The sequence below is a fragment of the Cornus florida genome, unplaced genomic scaffold (assembly GCF_030987335.1).
Source record: "Cornus florida cultivar Cherokee Brave unplaced genomic scaffold, ASM3098733v1 CherokeeBrave_3.0.0_Hap2_Chr11, whole genome shotgun sequence".
NCBI classification, from domain to species: Eukaryota; Viridiplantae; Streptophyta; class Magnoliopsida; order Cornales; family Cornaceae; genus Cornus; species Cornus florida.
Window position 1 is genome coordinate 52031492 of NW_026775581.1, and position 17396 is coordinate 52048887.

Genomic DNA, 17396 nt, shown 5'->3' on the forward strand with positions numbered 1-17396 from the left:
GAAACAAAAGCTTTAAGCAGATTGCGAACAAACTTGAGAATAAATTGACCATTTTATTTATTTATTTATTTTATCTGACGATAATTAGTAATTAGATTGGAGTGAAGTTTGAACTTAAAATTAGTTCAATTTTTTTTATCATTCAGACATCACCACCACAATTACAGCAAAAGTAAAATAATTGGAGGTGGAAGTAATTTTTCCTATATATTTCCTACTATCCAATCGCATTCCATGCCGAGTCAGTCAACAAGACTCCAAGTCAGCGATTGTCTAAAGACAAAAATGTCCTCCATCCACCCCCATAAACTACCAGCCAAAAGCAGGGGGCAGTCCTGGTAAATCTTCCACCCCCATTTCCTACAAATCAAGCAAAGGAGCGAGAGCAGAAGCATCAAGCAGCTCTCCGGCATCGTTGTTATCAATCACAGATGGCTGGTGGTAGTCTCAGAGATAGAATTGGCGCGAGTGAAGAGCTGATCAAGACAGCTTGTAAACTCTCCAGGAAAGCTCACGCTTCTTCGTCTAAAAATCCATACCTGTCCGACAAAATTCGCAGCTCATCGGAGACTGTTTTTGCGTTTTCTGGATCTTGGTCTGTGTCTGATTGGTTCGCTGGAAATAATGCCTTCGGGGAAATTAAGGTTGATCTTAAGATGTTCCCACCTCTCAGGAGCGTCGGCACCGACGAAGACGCGAAGGCGAATGAGGCATTCATTGGGAGATTTGCATCGATTCTAAGAACATCATCGCTCCAAGATGAGGTACAGATTTCAGTTTATCACACTTCTAAACTTGTGTGTGTGAGAGGTTACTATCATGTTTACCAACTCTTTGTTAGAAAATGGTTTATAGAATTAACTAGCTATTAGTGATTTATAGTTGACTACGAATATATTTGCTACCTTCCCTTACCGATAACAAAAATATATATTTTTTATTTTCAGAATATTCATCATACTATCTGGCTAATACCCATTAGTTAAAATATATAACCTATATATATATATATATCTGGCTAATACCCATTAGTTAAAATATATAACCTATATATATATATATATATATATATATTAGTGACCGATCACTTGGTTAAAATTTTCATTTCATTGTTGTGGGATTTGTAGTGGTTCATTGTTGCCCCAATTTTTATTTTTTATTTTTCTTGTATTGTTTGAGGATTTGCTTGTTGAAGGCCTTTGATGATCCACCACATTTTGACCTCAGTAGTGGATTATATGGATAGACTGAAGTTGTTTACTTAATTGACAAATTGTTTCTGTGATTTGGGCATGTGGAATTATCTTACTGTACATGTTTCCAGATTTTTACAAGTGCATTTAACCTTGTATATATATATATATATATATATATATATATATGAGTGCATAACTTCCATGGTTTTGTTAACCAAAAACCCTTCAGCTTCTACCTCCTGTACTGGTAGTATAAAATTGAATGATTTGCTTTATGAAAGACAGACATGTTCACTACTGTGTTGAAACTTGAAACTAGCTTCCAGCATATATTGATCAGCACATTTGATTCTACCAAATGAGTAAACTTTTGAGATCATTTATTCTAATATATTTCACCAAATGAGTGAACTTTTGAGATATTTATCATGAACATCTCTTTTAACCATATGGTGCTTAGTTAAATTATACTAATAGTAAGTTGCAATTCTACTTGTGAAAAATGAGGGGTATTTGATCACTTCTATGTCAGGATACTGAATAACTATGTCAAATATTCCTCTTTATTGAATCATGCCCAAAATATATCATAATCAGTTCAGTTTGAAAAAAATTTAAATATCCAATTTGTTGCAATTCAAATATTTGGATATTTAAGAATATGGAAAACCCCAAACATTTTTAGAATGGAACCAATTCATTCTCAACTTTCATAGCAATGTTTCAAAGTTAATTTAGTTTTTTTTTTTTTTTTGTTGCTAATCCCCTTCACTGAAAATTGAAAATTCAATAAAATTTAACAAATGTGATTTTCAGGTAGAAAAAGCAGTCAAAGAGAAGAAGCGAGTAGTATTTGCAGGGCACTCTTCAGGTGGTCCAGTGGCCATTCTTGCAACCATCTACTTTTTAGAAAAGTACCCAAGAACAGACAGCAGCCAAAAGCCGTTTCGCTGCATAACATTTGGGTCTCCTCTTACTGGTGATCGTATTTTCCCACATGCTCTTCGGCGAGAGAACTGGGCTGATTGCTTCACACATTTTGTGATGAAGTATGACATTGTCCCTCGTATAATGCTCTCCCCTTGCGCATCCATTGAACAACAATTAGGGACAATTCTCGCTTTCTTCAATCCAAAATCCACAAATTCCCAGCGTGAATCTATTGAGGGAGCCGCAGACACTTTAGTTTTCTTTATGACAGTGATGAGAAATGCGTCGGCAGTTGCAAGCCATGCTGCATGCAGTCTCAAGGGGAGCACCAATTTGTTGTTGGAAACTCTAACCAACTTTATACAACTTAGTCCTTATAGACCTTTTGGCACCTATATATTCTGCTCAGGGAATGGAAAACTGGCTGTTGTGAAGAACCCCGATGCTGTTCTGCAATTGTTGTTCTACTGTTGTCAGTTGAACAATGAAGCAGAAGCTCTAGAGATTGCCAGTAGAAGCTTAAAGGAACATTTGGGCTATGAAAGTGAATTGAAAGAAAGCTTAGAAATGCAGGATGTGGTTTACTTAGATCCCACTGAAAAGCTCCCTTTGACTTCAGATGACAATGCACTTCCTGAGGCTGCAACAATCAACAGGACCCTGAATGACCTTGGCCTGGTTAGTTCAAATCCTCTCTCTTCTTTACTGTAAATTGAAGCTTTATATATTTTTTGGAATGTGCAGAAAAAAATGATATGCAGTAAAATTTGAAATTTGAACTTTAAATCTTGATTATCCTAACAATAATCAAATAATTTGTTGAGTTGTTAGCCATGATTATCAGGTTTTGATCCAAAACATGAGTTTTTGTCTTTGGCTGGTTTTGGATCCCGTTTCTAGTCTCTACTGTAACCTGGATATATAAGGGTGCTAGGGGTTGTATAGAGAATTCCGAAATAGAAAGAGGCACACAGAAAGGGTGTATTTGGGGCATTTTAGAGACTTCATCTCCTTATTTATTTATTTATTTATTTCCGTATAGTGAAATATTTCACCGGACGAACCACAATAAATCTCTATAATATGTGTGGTGTGTGAGTTTTCATTTCCATTATATCTTGATTGTTTTAGTTCTTTCCTGTGGTTTATCCTAACATAATTATTGTTCACGGCCCTAACTAATTTCGAGTGCTTGTTGGATGACAGAGCACAACAGCCAGGTTGTGTCTTCGCGCTGCCGGAGAATTAGAGAAGCAAAAAGAGAGAAACCAGGAAAAGGTTAATTCGAACACAAGAATTATTGAAGAGAAACTGAATAGCATAACGGATTACCAAACTGGATGTAGAGTTCGGAAGATTGGTTATTATGATGCCTTCAAGCTTTCGAAAGACATCAATGACTTCAACGCTAATGTGACGAGGCTGGAGCTAGCAGGCATGTGGGATGAGGTTATCGAAATGTTAAAAAGGTATGAACTTCCAGATGAATTCGAGGGCAGGAAAGAGTGGATAGAGCTAGGAACCAAGTTCCGGAGATTGGTGGAGCCTCTGGACATTGCCAACTACTACAGGCACGCCAAGAATGATGACACTGGACCTTACATGAAATTGGGTAGGCCAAAACGTTATAAATTCACCCAAAGGTGGCTTGAACATGCCCTGAGGAAGCCGCCCAATGCCTTCTCGGAATCCTTTTTTTGGGCTGTGTTGGAGGAAAAAATAGCTAATAACAAAAAATCGACTCAGGACGAGGGTGAGATCGCAACAGCAGCACTAAAATGGTTAGAAGTTGAGAAGAAAGCAGGTGAGGATATCTTCTTGGATGGATCCACCTTTGTCGTCAAGTGGTGGAAGACACTTGATCCCCGTATTATACAACAGTCTCGCCTTGCCATTCCATATGAGCAGTTCAGGAAGAATGCAGGGTAGATGTATTTGGTCAAGAAAGGTTTACATCATTTCAAACAGTTGAGCTCCAAACCTTAATTATCTTTTCACAGAACCATGTAATTCATGTGAAAAGCAATAAGCTAGATTACTCTAGCTGTGTGTGTATTATGTGTGCAATATATTTTGTCTTTGAATGAATATGTAAAATAAGAGTTTTGAGCACAGAAGTGCAGCTTGCTTGCGAATTTCTCTATAATCATCCTCTAGCTGCAATGCGACATGGCCATCATAGTTGCACGATCGTGGTCCCATCCGGTAAGTATGGCGGCATTAAGAAAAAGAAGAAAATAAAATCAGGTCGGTTCACCGCAAGGTATGAGCTCCTTAAAGATACCATTCTAACATTCTGCAAGTTTTAAATTTTGAAATTATGGAGTCCGGAATTTCCTTATTCAAATTGAAGTAATCATCATTCAAGTAGTTGAATTTGCAGGTGATGAACTTCGTAGTTTTTAAGCTTCAAGCAAGCATTACCTAGGGGCCTAGTTGATAGAGTCCAACTTTTCGAGTGTGTGTATGTGTTCCAGTCCTCCTTTAATTTACCAGAATAAAAATAAAAAATAAGTTGACCTTTTTTACTTCTAATTAAAGAAGGAAAATGATTTAAGAACAGAAACTAAGAATCGAGTGAGGGACCACCGAACAAAGCCCAGCCTTTCAGGTGGGACTCACATGGATTCCAACTAAATGCATGGGTTCCTTTGGCTGCTCATTTCGGTCCTTGGCAGTGGGAGTGTAAGTCGGACGAGTTGGACCGATTGAGGGATCAATCCATTTAACTCAAGGAATAAAATTTTCAAACTCAAGTCCAATGCAATTCTGATTTTCAGTATACACTTTCAATCTTAGCCGGACCTGTGTTTAAAATTTAAGACTGATCTTGCATTAGTCTTGGGTTTGAAACTTTGGTTACAACTATGTGTTAAAAATTCAAAAAAAAATTGAATGTACATGTATACAAAATTGTAAACAAATTCTGGAAAAAATATTTCCAATGAGTAACATGCAATAATCATTATTTTATTTTATTATGTTTTATTTTAAAACCCTATATTTTATATTTTGTGCGCGTAACATTTCTATTATTTAGTTGGGTAATCTTCATTTAGACCTCCTAAGGTATGTCTATACATCGAGGACACCCCCAAAGTCTGCATAACATCATTCAAAAGCCCTGTGAAACCTTGTCAGGTAAAGATATTTTGTAAGGAACTAAAATGATAGTTCTACCCTTTTTGTCGTTTTGCTTAAACTGAAGGCTTTGGAACCTCTCCCCTAAACAAACACCCCCCATTTAACCAACACTCCTCCCTCGTTAACCAAACACTACTCATTTAGCAACCAAACAAAGCCATTTATTCACATCAATTGATTATTCACCCTTGACCAAAAACCACACGCTCTTTTCATACAAAACTACACATTTCTTTAATGTTATATTTGGTGTGTGGGAATAAAATAGAATGAAATACCTATTTTAATCATTTCTTTGTTTGTTATGCAATTTAGGGTGGGAATGGACATTCCATTAGAATGAAAATCTATTCCATAATTAAATCTATGGAATGACCATTCAATTCTTAAGTAATTTAAAAAGAAAAAAAATCAAATACCCAAAACATCCTCAGGCTAACCACCACCAAAACTACTTCCGACTTTCACCATCACCACCACCTCCATTGCCTTCCATCACCATCACTGCCAGCATTGTTGCCATCTTCAACCACCACACCACCCCCACCTCCACTGCCTTTAGCCACCTCCACTATGGCCACCGCCACCACCAACTTCCACCAATGCCACCGCCTTCCACCATCGCCACCTCTACTGCCTTCCACCACCGTCATTGCCACCACTACCACAATCACCATTGCCACCACCACTGTCGCCGCCTTCACCATTGCCACCACTATTGTCGCCGCCTTCCACCACCGTCATCACCATAGCTGCCTTCCACTACCATCGCAACGCCGCCGCCTCCACTACCCTCCACTTCCATAGACTTCCATCACCACCACAACCTCCACCTCCACCACCACCGACTTCTATCACCACCACCACTGCTGCCGCCACTTCCCCCTTCACCGCCACTGACTTCCACCATTGACTTCCATCACCACCACCACCTTTCAGAATCGCTGCCAACACCTCCACCACTACCGCCACCTCCACAACCACTGCCACTGACTTCCATCACCACCACCACCACCTTCCACCACCGTCGTCGCCACCTTTACCTCAACTGCCACTGACTTCCACCATTGCCAACGCCACCTTCCACCACCACCTACAACACTGTTGTCTTCCACCGCCACTACCACTGCTTTCCACCATAATCATCTACGCCACTGATGTCTTCCACCATTGCCACCACCTACACCATTACCGCTTTCCACCTCCACCACCATCAATCACCGTTGCCATTTCTTTTAAAAAAATTATTTTGTTAATTTAAATTATTTGTCACTTATAAAGGTATTTTGGATAATTCAATTTAAAATTCATTCTTTTCTAAATTTTACATTAGTCCATTCCTACATATTTCATATTTGTAACCAAATAATAGAATGAGAATGATAATTCTATTCAAATCTCAGACGCAATATAAGTGATTTTTTATCTCTAAGTGTTTTTTGAGTAATCCTATAGAAAAGGCAGGATAGGATAGAGGCTGAGAGCACAACCTTATTGTAAATCTTTATGAATTGTTCGTTATGAACCATAATTTTCCATTCCTTTCAAAGATCGAATATACTTGAAGGTTCGAAGGTGAAAGATCGTTGCTGTGTTGAAGTCTTTGAGAAGAATGAGCGATTTGGAAGTAAGTGGTCGATCGATTAGGGGTTTATTTGATGGGGGTTTAGGGTTTGTACGTATCTATCAGTGTAGAAGTGTTATTTGTTCAATTCAAATCGATTTGGGGTTTTTGGGTTTGTTAATTTTCTGTTCAATTCTATAGCGACCTAAACCTGGGGGTCCGAATCGTCACGCGTCCTCACCCGGACCCGGGGTTAACTAAGGGTAAAGCTATCATTCTGCGTTAATCGAAGCAGCGGGAGCAACATTAGTACCATACTTGCCAGTTACGATGACATTCGAATGAGTTAGAGCAATTGCCATGTTTAAAGTTTACTGCGGAAGTCCAAATGTCACAAGGGTAAATTGATCATTTCTCAACCAAATAATGGTTAACGAGTCAACTATAAGGTTACTGGTCATGCACGAGTAGCAATAGTAAAATAAAAGTGGAGTGATGGACCAAAATCGGAGAAGTCGAAGAAATGGGCGATTGGGGTCATCTTAGCGCTCGCATGTTCAATGGATTGTTGAACTCATTTCCTTTAGGGCCTCATGTTAGTCATCTCTTTTAATTTATTCTAGATTTGAAGCACATCGCCACATCGGTCCCTTACTTTGATGTGTTGTTGTCGACTTTGGGTTACCCTTATTTCAAGGCGCTGGTGGTGTTTCTGTCAGGAACACAATTCCAGCTTTAATCATTGGGTCAGTGCAACATGATTGTTGAAAGGCTGTGCGATTATCTCATTGATCAGGGGGAGGGTCTCTAGTTGTGCATCAATATATCTTACCTCTTTTCCTCTTATTATTTAGTTGTGAAGCAAAAGTACAGCACACGAACATGTAGTAAAGAGGATTTGGTTTCTTGAATAAGCTAGGGTTTTGCATATGCGCTTCTAATGCTATTTCGTGCTTAGACATGCTTTTGTGTTTTTTTGGAATCATCCATGAACTTTCAATCTATATAAATATTTTTTCAAATAACCAACTTTCATGTCAAAATCATCATTTACCTCTAAAAAAATACTCAATTTTAATGACCATTACTCCATGGTGCTATCTTTTCATATGATTGGAGAGAAACTCAACAGCTAGCATTCAGGAACAAGATTTCATCCCCTCAAAATAGCGTCAAGTTAATTAGGAGCTGCAGAAATTGACTTTGCCTCTATCATATTGAAGGAGGAGTCCAACCTCAGTGGACTGGGAAGCTTCAAATTTACCTATAAATACCCCCAAGACTGCATTTCATTAATATACTTATCAGAAATAAAATTTTCTCTCCTTTCTTCTCTGCATTCTTGATTTCATAATTTGCAGGTACGGGTTCGAGTCTAATGCCATTTTATTTGAGTCCAGAGTTGGTTTGCACATTTTATTATTGTAAAGTGTTGTTACTAAATTTACTCGTGGAAGAAAATCATTGTATCTTAGGAAAATTGTTTATCACCTATCAAGACAAAATTTATCTTATGAAGATAAAATAAAATTCTTAACGGATTCTTTCATGCATAGTTTTTGTTCATTCTTAATTTAACTATTAGTATAGAAACATTATTGTAACTATTTTATTTACATGATCGAGATCCGCTATAAACATTGACAAATAGTAACATATAAGCATTATATTTTCAACAATTTTCTTGTTTCCAACATGTGAGGCTCATATCCACTTCAGATATGGTCAGCGGTTTACTTGCTAGACTTTGGAGCTTAGCAAGCCCAAGGTCTGGGGTTCGAGTCCTGCTGGATGTTCTCTATAGTTAGCCGCCGCTGCTTCTGCAGTGACTTACTTGGCTCGAGTGGGGAGGCGCTTTAATCGGGTTGTTGAGGGGCCCTAAGGGTTCTTGCCATCCCGAACAGCCCGGGTTAATAAAAAAAAAAACATGTGAGGCTCACTCCTTTCTCACTGGCTCTCTCCTCCTATTCTCCCTTGGTCTTCCTGGCTGTCTTATAAATTCCCGAGGTGGTTTCTCACTCTCATCACATTGCAGTCTTTCTAATTTAATTTTAAAAATAAAAATATGTGATAAGAATAGAATTAGCAAAGAGAAACTAAGAGATGGATTTGTAACTCAAAATAAATCACAATTAATTTGATATGCACGTGAGTGTAAGGGAATCCAAAATTAATCAAAGTTGAGGAATTCCAAATTAATCAAAGCTGTGATACACACAAGGACCGTGTTTTTATTGCCATTGACAAAAAAAAAAGCACTCACTCACTTTTATCCCTTTAAAAACTCAAATCTTCACCATCCTTTTTAGAATACAGAAAAAATAGCACTGGATCACAAGATCCTTGATTATGATATAATGCTTTTAGAAGAGAGTATTGGGCTGAAATTTCTTTAAAATACACAATCCTTTGGTTGTTTTACCAATGATGCAATATCATTCAACCATTAGTACTCAAAAGTACAAACCAACATTAAAACTTTATTTTATACTGCAGATCAACGACAAGTCAAATTATTTAATTATAACTCATACACTACTTAAAAAGAGTATTTCACTAACTAAAATTATACAAGCACATGTATAATCTAATTGTTGCACAAATGTTGTCCAATCCAATGCCTTTATAACAAAAATAACATGTATATTCGAAATTGATTAGCACTAATCAAAACTTTTACCTGCTTACAAAAATAATCTCTCAGAAATCTTGTATCTTATATCATCATATTTTTACCCTTAAACAAAAAGGTAGAAAGGGATAGAAGAAAGGCCTACAAAATTTCAAATGACTCTGCCACCATGTTCAACTTTCATTCTTCTTATTCTCCAGAAATATAGCATGCATTCAGCAGTGTAAGAATCTCACAGATTCCTTTAGTAGAGTTGATTCTTGAATGCTAATATCACTTTGGGTGAAAAGAGCAAAACAAATGCTAAGATTGAACCAAAAAACAATTTGATAAAGTAACCCATTGGATCATGATCAACTTCGTCAGACATATCACTTGAAGTTGACATGGCAACTGCTGAAGGAAGGGCTTCGATCACTGCATCTGCCAGATCCGTTATGAAGGAGGGAGTGCAACCCAGTGCAGGGACACGACCCCAATTCTCTATGCCAGATTCTAGAGCCAATTCCTTGTACTCCATGTCAATCTCTTCAAGAGTTTCTATGTGCTCGCTTACAAAGCTGGAATTTCAAGCATACAAAAACTTCATAGTTACCATCACATTATAGATTAACTAAAAGTTTTAAGATAAAAAATGAAAAACAATAATTATGCATGACATATATCACGTTAAGATCTAGCAAGCTCAGTCCTCCAATATGAGCTAAGACATGAAGATGAAATAGATGTCACCTTCATGGACTTAAGTTGCTAATTAGTTCATTAACAAAAGGAAAAATACTTCAATTGATGTTCCATCGTTTAGGAAAGAAAAATACCACCTAAGCTAATTAGCAGTAGTTACATTCATCCACTGCTATTCATTCAACCCAAGGATGAATCCAGGAATTGTTAATACGGGGGGCTAATATTAAACAAGGGGAAATTGGGGATCGAAAAATTAAAGAGTTAAGAAAATTTTAGAAGAAATAGGGTTAGACTTTAGAGGGAGAGAAGGAGTGAGCTCTCTGATTTGTGCAAGAATTTATGAGTACTCTGCACTTTGGCTTAATGATTGTTTAAGTCTTGTTTGGCTTGGGCCTATTTAGTTGGGCCTTTGTTTTAAAATTGTGGCCTAGATATTGGGCTTATTTGGATGGATTAAAATTGGAGGGGCTAATACTACTATTAATTTTTTCTTTTTTAAAATATTGGGCTAAATATACCTATACTAAAAAAAAAAAAAAAATTTTTTGGTGGGGGGGGCTCAACTTGAGCGCGCCCCCCCCCCCCCCCCCCCCCTCCCCCCCCCGCCCCGAACCGCCACTGATTCAACCTTTGCCTTCCTCACTTCTTTTCTCAAACTCATTCTTTACATTACCAAGTTGTCGAGTTCCTCTAGTATCGCAAACATACATGACCACTAGTCCAGACTCGAGATATTCATGAATGGAATTACCCCATCAAAATCTCTAATAAGCAGTGAAGGCAGAAAGGGACTTGTTAGCATGGGAACCCCAAATTCTCATGATCTAAACTTCCTATCTGACATCTCAAATGTATGAGATACCTCATAGGAGAAGTCAATTCAATGGACGTAGGACACAACTCAATTAAATACAACCATGATGTGAAGCCCTCTAATACTTCCACAGCATGTTATAACATTCAAGAAAATACCACTTGCATGTTAGCATAACAACAAGAATCACGTAATTCCGGGCCCTTTAGAATATGTACCAATCATACCAGCGAATTACGATTTTTTAATATAACAATACGGAGCCAGTATGGTAGTATCCAATTTATTAGTAGAAAGTTCATGAGCATTATGTCGTGAAAATCAAGATCAAACCCACACATCCATGCCTATTCTAATACCACCTTTTTATCGCAACTTACAGAAAACTAACTTGTGGAAGAGGTCTGAGGTTGCTTATCCGAACAGCATATTGGAAGCATATTCCCATAATAATTAAAATAATTGTGCAAAATGGCTAAATATTCTTACTCTGAGTTACAGAGTATCTTTCTCACAAGTGATTATATAAGCTGAAAATAAGCCGCAACAACCAGGCACATATTCATTCTGGACTATGTTCTCGGGAAAACATAAAATGCTGAAAAATAATATGTAGCACTGCACCTAAACATGTGTGTTACATAATACTCGAAAGAAATAGTTTTTTTTTTCCCTAGTTGGTACTCACACACACTTGCCTCCATCGAGGCTCGAACCCCTAACCTCCCTTTGGGAAGTAGGAGCCTGGTACCGCTAAGCCACTGGCCCGTTGGTCTCGTAAGAAATAGTTAAAGGTAGTTAAATACATTTAAACTGTTAAACTGCTCATTTATGGCCCCAATATGGTCAATTATTGATTTAAGATCCAGATAACAAGGACTGAAACATATATTGTATCGGAATTCATTATGGACTATGGTAGAAAAATAATACGTAGCACTGCACCTAAAAATGTGTTCCATAATAATACTTGTAAGAAATAGCTTAAGGCAGTTAAATACATCTAGAACCGTTAAACTGCTCACTTAAGGTGCCAATATGGTCAATAATCGATTTAAGATCCAGCTAATAAGGACTGAAACATATACTGTATCAGAATTGTTATAAAAGTTGACAGCAATAAAACTGTAACTTTAGGTGATGCACCTTTCTAAGACAAAAAAACAAATATATTGAAGAGGATTCTCCTATAATAAACTATTTTTTGGAGACTTAAACCAAATAATCATGCACCAAGAGGACTATGAGAAAAAGGTCCTTATGTCATATTTCCAGCAAAGGCAAATGCCACTTAACTATTTATAACATACCTAACTGGAACAGCCAAGAGACTCTTCACGCCTTTTTGGCCAAGCTCAACAAGAACTTCATCCGTATAGGGCTTCAACCATTGTACAGGCCCAACTCGACTCTGACATAAACAGAGTGAAAATCAAAACACTAATACCACAAAAATTAGACATGTCATAGGATTTCGTTAGGGGTGTGTCATGGAAAATAGATAGTTTGACAGAGATAAAAGTAAAGCTTGAAACAGGAGCTAGAACATAATGACTTGGATTGTGTAACTACCTGGTAAGCAAGAGTATGACCATTGTTGATTCCTCTTGCTTTCAGTTCTTGCATAATCAAGAGAATGCACTCCTCCATCTGATCTCTATATGGATCTCCCGCTCGCTCAACATAACTGACTGGTACCCCATGGGCACTGAAGAATATCATGACCTAGAATACCATAAAAACACTAAGTAATGCTTTGCAGAAGCAGCAAGTCTCAAATGATAGACACTACAACATAAGTTTATAAATCTTGTGCATCGACAGAATCATGCCAAATAAGGCAACCAAAATTATGAAGCCCACCTCCTCAAGCTTGGAGAAAATCTGTAACTCCTTCTCAATCAAGTCTGCCATTGATTTGATATAACCTTCTCGTTGATACCAGGACTGTATTATAGAAGTGGGCAGTCTTGACAAATATGCATCATCCCTGATAGAAATACAAATTTAGGTATGTTTGTCAAGGTGGAAAAAGTAGAATAAATAAAATCCCTATCCATGCTGTTATGGAGTTCACACAGTGAACCAAGATTTCAACCTGAATATACTTTGCAGGACACGGATGCTTGACCCTGTTGTAGAGATGGAAAATTGAGGATAAAGTGGCAGCACAACAAGCCTTGTAATCCCGTCCCTCTTCATCTGTCAGAGAATAAGGAAATGTCAAACACGTTGATTTAACTGATTTATACATATGACAAGAAATGCTTGGCCAAAAATGGGTAATCAGAGCAGACTAGAAAACAATAACAAAGGTTTACTCCACTCTACCAATGGAACAAAAAGAATTAGGGGAAATGAAGCTGACAAATCAGCAAGCAAAATGGATTTGAGTTCTTCAAATGGAATGCCTAAGAAACTACTAGACGCCGTTAGTTTAAGATAAATGCAAAAAGACAGAGGCAGTGTGTTTACAGATAGGAAGAGGTACATATAAACATCAGGACTACACCCACCCACACACACACGCACACACACACAAATGCCTTACTCAGCATACTGTTCCATGCCATCTATTTTTATTTTTTTTATAAGTAAATAGGTATTAGAAAGCGTTCAGAAGTTCCATTCCATCTTTTAAGGCATCCGTTTACACCGACACATTAAAACAGGTAAATGCAACCTTATACTGGATATCCTAGTTTGAGTCTAATATATATATCAGGACACTTGGTCCTTTCACATTCTCCTTATTTTACCACCACCCTGGAGAATTCTAAATCAGGCAGCAGCGACCCAATGGAAAAATTTTCATTACTTCAGCATATTGATTGGCTTGTATAAGAATGTATTCAGAAGACCTGACATTGCAGTCATCTACAGACACATAAACAAGATAGAGATGCAGGCACAAAGGGGGAAACACACACAACACGGTTCAATACAATAGGGAACTTGCTAGCATAAAACGAAAAACAGAATAATAAATTAATGGGAATCATCATGGGATCTTCCATTTTTTTTTTTTTGGCAAGCCATCATGAGATCTTTTAAAGACTAACCTGTTGAACAGCTTCCTCGGTGTACGGGTGCCAGTACCGCATTGCGACATAGACATTCACAGGCGTTTCCTTTGCTTCCAATGCCATCTTAAGTGCAGTTGCCTGCAACAAACAGCTCAATTGTTAATGTCATGAGAAACTACATACAAACAAACAAGAGTAGCACCAACAAAGAACAGAAGAGGAGATGATGAGATGAGAGTAGAGTAGAGGTAAAGAGGGAAGACAGAGAGGACAAAAACACAAAACTAGCATTTAAGAACAAGAACAAGATGATGCTATAAAAATAAAAAAATGCTATAAAAAATCAAAACTTGGACAAAATCATGCATTTTGTCAGGTCAAAATAAGTTTTACCTGCTCATCTGTTATTTTTCGCAAAGGTGAGCCACCACCTATGGCAGCATACCCTTCTTTACTTTTGGGCGCCCGGAAAACAGAAATCAGTTGTGCCAGTGGTCGCTGAAGAAATCGGAACAGCCTGGGGAGACGTATAATATCCTGTCTTAAATCATTATAATCATTAACGCAACCAAAAAAAACATACAACCAACTTCACTTTGTATCTACCATCTATACATTAATATTTGGGCATAAATAGGTTGACTAACATACTGGGTCTGCAAATAAATTGAACAAAAATGGTTGAACGTCATGCAGCGTATCCGGTCCTCCAAGATTCAGAAGCAGCACTCCTATTTTTTCTTCTGCAGCATGTGAAGGAGATGCAACACCACTTCCAGGATATGTGCACACTCCCATAGAGGAAAATGTTTGCCCAATTAGGTTCCTCTTCTTTGGGTCACCTGCGTACGATCCCCCTAGACTGCTATTCCTTTCATTACTTGAGTCAGAAGATAAAAGCATAGATGCTCGACAGGTACGTGAATCAAAAACTCGTGATCCTTTGGATGAACAGCTATAGGCAAGCATAACACGTCTACTTCGAAGGCATGATCTATCAATAAAAAGACAAAGGGCAAACTTAATTTCAAGAATGCACTAAAAAACATTATCATATAACACACTAACAAACTAAATGAATGCATATATACAAAAATCACATACTTGTGTACATTAATACATACATGTAAATAGGCAAGCATTGTTGGGAACCTTCCACTGTGGCGTCTCATAGCTCACTTTTGATTTTTGCATAAATTGACTATGAATCCCCTAGGAAACTTAATTCAGTTGACCCATTCTAGGTAAGATTTCCTATACAAACCACCAAAGTCTTCTTGACTTGTGTGGTATGTCCTCCAACTTCCCAAAGGGGAGGTTGAGGGTTCAAGCCCCAATGAGAGCATGTGTGTGATGATATTTACCTACTGGGAAGAGAGAGAGAAGTTTCAATGCAAAAAAGTAGGCTTATCTTCTTAAGGCCAAACCATATTGCTCCTGCACTAATTCAGTCAGTTGATCCCTTACAGACACTTCTAATGGAGGAATACTACATAAAAATGATAAAATGCTATGGAATGTAGGGATGACCCTTCCCCTCAAGTTGGTATTGCCAAATGACTTCTCTTGGAAAATAACTTAATCAACTGCAAATTGAAATAAAACTAACAAGAGATCAATAAACAAACTGTACCAAACTGAAGTGCAATTCATTGCACAAATTCTCAAATCTTAACTTCATTGCAACAAATTAATCTTTGCTTAGTGCAAAAGCCAACTGAACAAACTAAAGTACTAGAACTGAATATAAATGTAAATGAAAGATTACACAACTGGAAGTGGAAATGCAACGCAAGGGAAGTAAAATACTTGGAACTGAAACTAAAGTTAAAGAACTTGTGTTGATGGGTTTAAAGCCAAATTGTCTAATGTGGAATAACCTGCTTTTCACTTGATTCAAGGGTGGTTTCTGGTTCTTGGACAGTCAAACTGCCCGTTTTTCTTTCTGCCATGTATTTTTCATAATGGTATTGCGCATATATTTGTTATTACATTTACAACTCAATTTCCACATGTTTAATTCGAAACCCGTCATTCACGCTTCTTCTCATTTCCTCCACTCTCTTTACATGTCAGACTTTTTTTGAAACTATCTTGTAACTATAATCAGCCTCAATTGATTTCCAGTCCTGTTTCCTCTTACTACCAGACCAAATTCTAGGCTGATTTTGTCATGAGTCAAAATGGAAGGTCTTTGAGTCACTGGGGGTTTGGGTCAAACATCACTTGAGAAAGAAAACACAAACTATCTAAAAAATTCAAGATCAATGTCAAAATATCACCTTTCCTCCTTGTTTCACCTTTCAATGTATGATTTTGCTATTAAATGCAAAAGGGTTGTGGAAAATCAACCAATAAATAAACAATTGGGCGTTTTTTTGATTGATTTTGGAGAATGGAGAAATATCATAGAATGGTTATTTTTATTTTACTACAATATTCAATAAATCCAGACAAGTTAACAACTACAAACCCAATATATATATATATATATATATATATATATATATTGATTATTGTCAGGGAAAAATGTAGTTTTCAATCAAGACACATGACCAACTAATAATCATCTCAATATCACAATTGCGTATATTTGTCAGAGGCTTACATGGCGGTTTTACGATTCGAACGGAGAGTTGAACCGGAAAGATTTACATGGGGAAGAACAGCAGATCTCGCCGTTGCCTCCATAGCGTGTCAATTTCAGAGATGGCTCTAAAACTTTGAGATGGTATTAATCGACTATTTCTAGGGTTTTTCGAGATAGTTGTCGTTAAATGTCATCTGGTCCCTCTCTCTCTTTCTTGTTCAAAGCTTTTCTCTCTCTACTACGTGTTCAAAGTGTAGCTGCACATACAAGCAACTTTCGAGGGAAATGGTGGGGAAAGGGGAAGGAAATCGAATCCCTTTAATATGACGCAACAAAAGGGTGACGACGCCGTTTTGTGCCAAAAGCCCCACTCATAGCTGAGGGGGCTTTGTTGTTCAAAAAAAAAAATTCGTAAGTTTGGGTTATTTCAGATAATTTGGAACTGGAAAACTTTGTTTGTTCGGTTCTTCAGACCAGCCCTTTTGGTATTTATAACCCACCTCCAGATCCCCCATGAATTCTTAACTCCTATTACTTCTGTTATATTCCAGTAAATTTATTTCTTTTTTATCATAAAAGGAAATATTTTGTAATTGGTTCTCTCTATTATTTGATTTTTTATTTATTTTTTAAATAATAACTCATAATGATAAATTCAGATTTTTAGTTCATATTAATTTATAAAAGTTGGTCCACCCAATTTATGTAAGATTCAAATAAGGATGATGAGGCATTTACCACTATCACTTGCACTGATGCATCTTGCTCAAGTATAACAACAAAATAAAACAAAGAAGAAAAAAAAGAAGAAGA

The 17396-nt window shown here is 37.3% G+C and overlaps 2 protein-coding genes across 2 annotated transcripts; one reads left to right on the top strand and one right to left on the bottom strand.

Annotated features, from left to right (window-relative positions):
* Nucleotides 1-336: 336 nt before the first annotated feature.
* On the top strand, nucleotides 337-4272 carry LOC132282551 (protein EDS1L-like). The gene is made up of 3 exons (XM_059784271.1): nucleotides 337-764; nucleotides 2013-2804; nucleotides 3333-4272. The coding sequence occupies exons 1-3, from the start codon at nucleotides 432-434 to the stop codon at nucleotides 4053-4055; spliced, it is 1848 nt and encodes a 615-aa protein (XP_059640254.1). The 5' UTR covers nucleotides 337-431; the 3' UTR covers nucleotides 4056-4272.
* A 5098-nt stretch (nucleotides 4273-9370) lies between these two features.
* Nucleotides 9371-16882, bottom strand: LOC132283436 (ferrochelatase-2, chloroplastic-like). Its single transcript, XM_059785380.1, has 9 exons — nucleotides 16602-16882; nucleotides 14645-14987; nucleotides 14387-14530; nucleotides 14030-14131; nucleotides 13066-13169; nucleotides 12831-12957; nucleotides 12540-12692; nucleotides 12278-12378; nucleotides 9371-10026 (listed from the first exon to the last, which is right to left on the bottom strand). The coding sequence occupies exons 1-9, from the start codon at nucleotides 16682-16684 to the stop codon at nucleotides 9711-9713; spliced, it is 1473 nt and encodes a 490-aa protein (XP_059641363.1). The 5' UTR covers nucleotides 16685-16882; the 3' UTR covers nucleotides 9371-9710.
* Nucleotides 16883-17396: the final 514 nt, after the last annotated feature.

What these genes read in the sequence shown, in the direction of transcription:
- LOC132283436 (XM_059785380.1), bottom strand. Translation starts at nt 16,684, where the DNA reads ATGGAGGCAACGGCGAGATCTGCTGTTCTTCCCCATGTAAATCTTTCC. An exon ending in GAAAAATAACAGATGAGCAG is followed by an intron (nt 14,132 to 14,386) that starts GTAAAACTTATT and finishes TGTTTGTTGCAG; the next exon opens with GCAACTGCACTTAAGATGGC. An exon ending in CTCTTGGCTGTTCCAGTTAG is followed by an intron (nt 10,027 to 12,277) that starts GTATGTTATAAA and finishes TTGAAATTCCAG; the next exon opens with CTTTGTAAGCGAGCACATAG.
- LOC132282551 (XM_059784271.1), top strand. Translation starts at nt 432, where the DNA reads ATGGCTGGTGGTAGTCTCAGAGATAGAATTGGCGCGAGTGAAGAGCTG. An exon ending in CATCATCGCTCCAAGATGAG is followed by an intron (nt 765 to 2,012) that starts GTACAGATTTCA and finishes TGTGATTTTCAG; the next exon opens with GTAGAAAAAGCAGTCAAAGA. An exon ending in CCCTGAATGACCTTGGCCTG is followed by an intron (nt 2,805 to 3,332) that starts GTTAGTTCAAAT and finishes GTTGGATGACAG; the next exon opens with AGCACAACAGCCAGGTTGTG.